At 66.0% G+C, this 265-nt stretch overlaps 1 protein-coding gene across 1 annotated transcript; it reads left to right on the forward strand.

Annotated features, from left to right (window-relative positions):
- Positions 1-3: 3 nt before the first annotated feature.
- LOC106725818 (zinc finger BED domain-containing protein 1-like) lies at positions 4-259 on the forward strand (the record flags this gene model as incomplete). Its single annotated transcript, XM_014538542.1, has 1 exon — positions 4-259. A coding segment is annotated over one exon (256 nt), but the record flags the coding sequence as incomplete, so codon positions are not given.
- Positions 260-265: the final 6 nt, after the last annotated feature.

The following is a 265-nucleotide window of genomic DNA, read 5'->3' on the forward strand; positions in this document are numbered from 1 at the left end:
ATCTGCGAGGGGCTGTACCCCGCGTCCATCGTGGAGGAGCCCACGTTCCGCGCGCTCCTGCGGGCGGCGGACCCCTGGTACGAGCTGCCCGGGAGGAAGTTCTTCAGCAAAGCCATCCCCGTGCGCTACGGAGCTGTCCGCGAGGCGGTGCTGAAAGACCTCTCCAAGGCCCCCTGGTGCGCCATCACCTTGGAGCATTGGAGAAGCCACCAGCAGAACCGGAACTACGTCACGCTGAACGCCCACTTTCTCAGCCTCGGCGGAG

This window comes from Myotis brandtii, unplaced genomic scaffold, assembly GCF_000412655.1.
Source record: "Myotis brandtii unplaced genomic scaffold, ASM41265v1 C40042228, whole genome shotgun sequence".
In the NCBI taxonomy this organism is placed as follows: Eukaryota; Metazoa; Chordata; class Mammalia; order Chiroptera; family Vespertilionidae; genus Myotis; species Myotis brandtii.